Source organism: Saimiri boliviensis, chromosome 9, assembly GCF_048565385.1.
Source record: "Saimiri boliviensis isolate mSaiBol1 chromosome 9, mSaiBol1.pri, whole genome shotgun sequence".
NCBI lineage: Eukaryota > Metazoa > Chordata > Mammalia > Primates > Cebidae > Saimiri > Saimiri boliviensis.
The window spans coordinates 95,945,038-95,948,611 of NC_133457.1; the positions used below are offsets into that span (position 1 = coordinate 95,945,038).

A 3,574-nucleotide genomic window follows, 5' to 3' on the forward strand; every position below is an offset into this window, starting at 1 on the left:
TCTGCGCTATCCAGAGCCAGCAGCTTCTCCGTTCGGGCCTCAATTTCTCTCATCTGTGATATGGAGCTGGAGAAATGAGAAAGTCAATACGGGAAAAACTGATTCCCGAAGTCTTTTCATTATAAGGCCATGCCGTAAGCTCCCTTATCGAGGAGCCCAGTGTAGCCCTCGCCTCCACCTGCTGCCCTGCCTGGTGCCCTGCCACCCACCCGTCCCTGCTGTTCCTGAACTCTTCTTTCTACCCCACAAGCGCGCACCGGAGGAGCGGGAGGCGGGACCCAGGAGCGCGGGCCACGCCCCCGTGCCGCCCATTGGTTGTTTTTGAACAGTCTGAGACCGCCCCTCCGGCGTGTTTATAAAAGACCGACTGGGGCTCTACGCTCGCATTCCACGTTCTTCGCTCCTCTGTTTTCTTCGGCTGCTCCGGGCTCCTATCGCCTCCGTTCGCTGAGCCGGTCACCAGAATCATGAAGGTCGCCAGTGGCAGCGCCGCCGCCGCCGCGGGCCCCAGTTGCGCACTGAAGGCCGGCAAGACTGCGGGCGGCGCGGGCGAGGTGGTGCGCTGCCTGTCGGAGCAGAGCGTGGCCATCTCGCGGGGCGCCGGGGGCGCCGGGGCGCGCCTGCCTGCTCTGCTGGACGAGCAGCAGGTGAACGTGCTGCTTTACGACATGAACGGCTGCTACTCGCGCCTCAAAGAGCTGGTGCCCACCCTGCCTCAGAACCGCAAGGTGAGCAAGGTGGAGATCCTCCAGCACGTCATCGACTACATCAGGGACCTCCAGTTGGAGCTGAACTCAGAATCCGAAGTCGGGACCGCCGGGGGCCGAGGGCTGCCAGTCCGGGCTCCGCTCAGCACCCTCAACGGCGAGATCAGCGCCCTGACGGCCGAGGTGAGGTCCAGATCCGACCACGGAATCACCCTTATACCAACGGGGAAACTGAGGCCAGAGGGAGTGGGCGGCTAGCACCACTTTGGTCCCATCCTTGCGGGCACCTGGCTATGCCGGGGTGCTCAAGGAACCTGGAAAAAGAGCTTCCCCATCGTGTCTCCTGGGGAAGGGGGCGTCTGTCGTGCTTGGAGCGGCGTCCCCTCCCACCCACGCGTCTCACTTCTTTTCTTTTCACAGGCGGCATGCGTTCCTGCGGACGATCGCATCTTGTGTCGCTGAAGTGCCTCCCCCAGGGGCCGGCGGACCCCAGCCCTCCAGGGCGCAAGAGGAATTAAGTTGCTCTGTGTGTCTCCCAACGCGTCTCGCCGGATCTGGGGGAGAACGAGACAGATCAGCGGCCACTGCCCCCTTACGGCATCCAGCCCAGGGCTGAGGGACTGGCGAGGAGAGGCCGACCCTCTCTCCACACCTACCAGTCACCAGAGACTTTAGGGGGTGGGATTCCCCTCGTGTGTTTCTATTTTTTGAAAAGCAGACATTTAAAAAAATGGTCACGTTTGCTGCTTCTCAGATTTCTGAGGAAATTGCTTTTTTTTGTATTGTATATTACAATGATCACCGATTGATAATATTGTTTTACAATAGTTCTGTGGGGCTTTTTTTTTGTTGTTATTAAACAAATAATTTAGATGGTAAAGTTGCAGTGATTTCTTGGATTGAGGGGAGGGGCCTGGGCTGGGAGTTGACCTCTGACCCTCTTCACAGCTGGTTCTGGGAGGAGAACTGGAGGGCCACATCTGGACTGTCGCTCTTACCGGCCTGAATGAGTGTTTCCGGTGTCTTTAAAGTCTATTCCTCCCCCACCATCCCTGGCCATTTCCCTGCTCCCAGTGTTATAAAACTAAGTACTCTAGGCCTCTGGGGGTTCTCAAAGTCATCACTGGGCCATCTGGATCACCTGGGGAGGTTGTTAAAATGCAGATAAATCTGCCAAGACCCCTTCTGTCTTCGGGGAGTATTGAGCGAGCCATTGAAGTTGGGAGAACCGGGTGGCGGGACCACCCACTTCCTTGCCAAGATGTGGGAAAAGAGTCCCAGTGGAAAGGGACTTGCTTCAGGCCACAGCTTGTCGGAGACAGTGATTCTATCACCCCCTTCCCCAGTAGGAGGTCCCCTCCCCAACAGCCTATTTCTGGGTCCCAGCAGGCTGCCCTGGGGCTACTGCCTCATCCAAGTGGGTGAGCAAGTTGGCAGGGCCAGGCTGGGCACAGCTGCTGGGACACCTGCTCTGGGTCCAGACTCAACCCCCTCACGCTGGCCTGGCTCTGTCAGCAGCTCAAATCTCCACCGCCTTCCCCAACCCCAGGGCTCCTGTGTGGGATCTGAGGAGTGGGTGAGTCTCATTCCCCAGCTCCAGAGCAGGAAAAAAGGCATTGGCAAGGGCCTATCTGCCTGGACGTGTGTGTGAGTTTCTACTCGGGGGAGCACATGTGTGAGTGTTTATACCTGTGCATGTAACCAGTGAGCTGGTCTTCCCCCTACTCCCACGGTTGGACTGGCAATCTGTTACAGGCCTAGGGATGTAAGTAGGGATATGCTTGGGGCTGTGTGCAGAAGGGCAAATGAGAGTATATGTGTTCCAAGATAAGTGTGCAACCTCCAGCTGTTCGGGCTTGTGTGTTCTGCCTAAATGCATTGTGGGCATCTCTGCATGAGTCTGGGATGATGGATGAGTTTGAGTGTCTGAGGCCACAGAACCACACTGTGGGTTTCTGTGTGTATAATTGTTCTATAAATTGGTTGGCATTCCTGGGCCTCTGAGGATCTGGAGTGAAGGTGGGGAGGGCTGTGTTTGGGCAAATAGGTCCTCAAAAGTTCACATGCCAACTCCCTGGGCTGTCATTAGGCCCCGGGGGCACCGACCCTCAAGGATTGCTGCCAGGTAAATTCCATGTATTATGTATGGAGAAACTGAGTCCCAGGAAGGCCAAAGAACTTGTCCCAGGCAGGTAAGGGCTATTAATACATTTTGTCAATAAATAGAATAAAATAAATAGCCCCTAGCACCAGAAGCCTGACTCTGCTCGACGCTTTACATAAATGATTTCACGGATCCCTGTTGGGCTAAAGGCAGGATTGTGATCCCAGTTTTACAGCAGAAGAAACAGACTCAGAGGCTGGGCGCGGTGGCTGTAATCCCAGCACGTTGGGAGGCCGAGGTGGGTGGATCACCAGGTCAAGAGATCAAGACCCATCCTAGGCTGGGCCCGGTGGCTCAAGCCTGTAATCCCAGCACTTTGGGAGGTCGAGGCGGGTGGATCACAAGGTCAAGAGATCAAGACCATCCTGGTCAACATGGTGAAACCGTCTCTACTGAAAATACAAAAAATTAGCTGGGCATGGTGGCACGTGCCTGTAATCCCAGCTACTCAGGAGGCTGAGGCAGGAGAATTGCCTGAACCCAGGAGGCGGAGGTTGCGGTGAGCCGAGATCGCGCCATTGCACTCCAGCCTGGGTAACAAGAGTGAAACTCAGTCTCAAAAAGATAAATAAATAGCCGGGCGCGGTGGCTCAAGCCTGTAATCCCAGCACTTTGGGAGGCTGAGGCTGGTGGATCACGAGGTCAAGAGATCGAGACCATCCTGGTCAACATGGTGAAACCCCGTCTCTACTAAAGATACAAA

The 3,574-nt window shown here is 55.9% G+C and overlaps 1 protein-coding gene across 1 annotated transcript; it reads left to right on the forward strand.

Annotated features, from left to right (window-relative positions):
- The first annotated feature begins 371 nt into the window (after positions 1–371).
- ID1 (inhibitor of DNA binding 1) lies at positions 372–1,587 on the forward strand. The gene is made up of 2 exons (XM_010342716.3): positions 372–890; positions 1,128–1,587. Exons 1-2 carry the CDS (start codon positions 468–470, stop codon positions 1,167–1,169), a joined length of 465 nt encoding a protein of 154 aa, XP_010341018.1. The 5' UTR covers positions 372–467; the 3' UTR covers positions 1,170–1,587.
- The last annotated feature ends 1,987 nt before the right edge of the window (positions 1,588–3,574 follow it).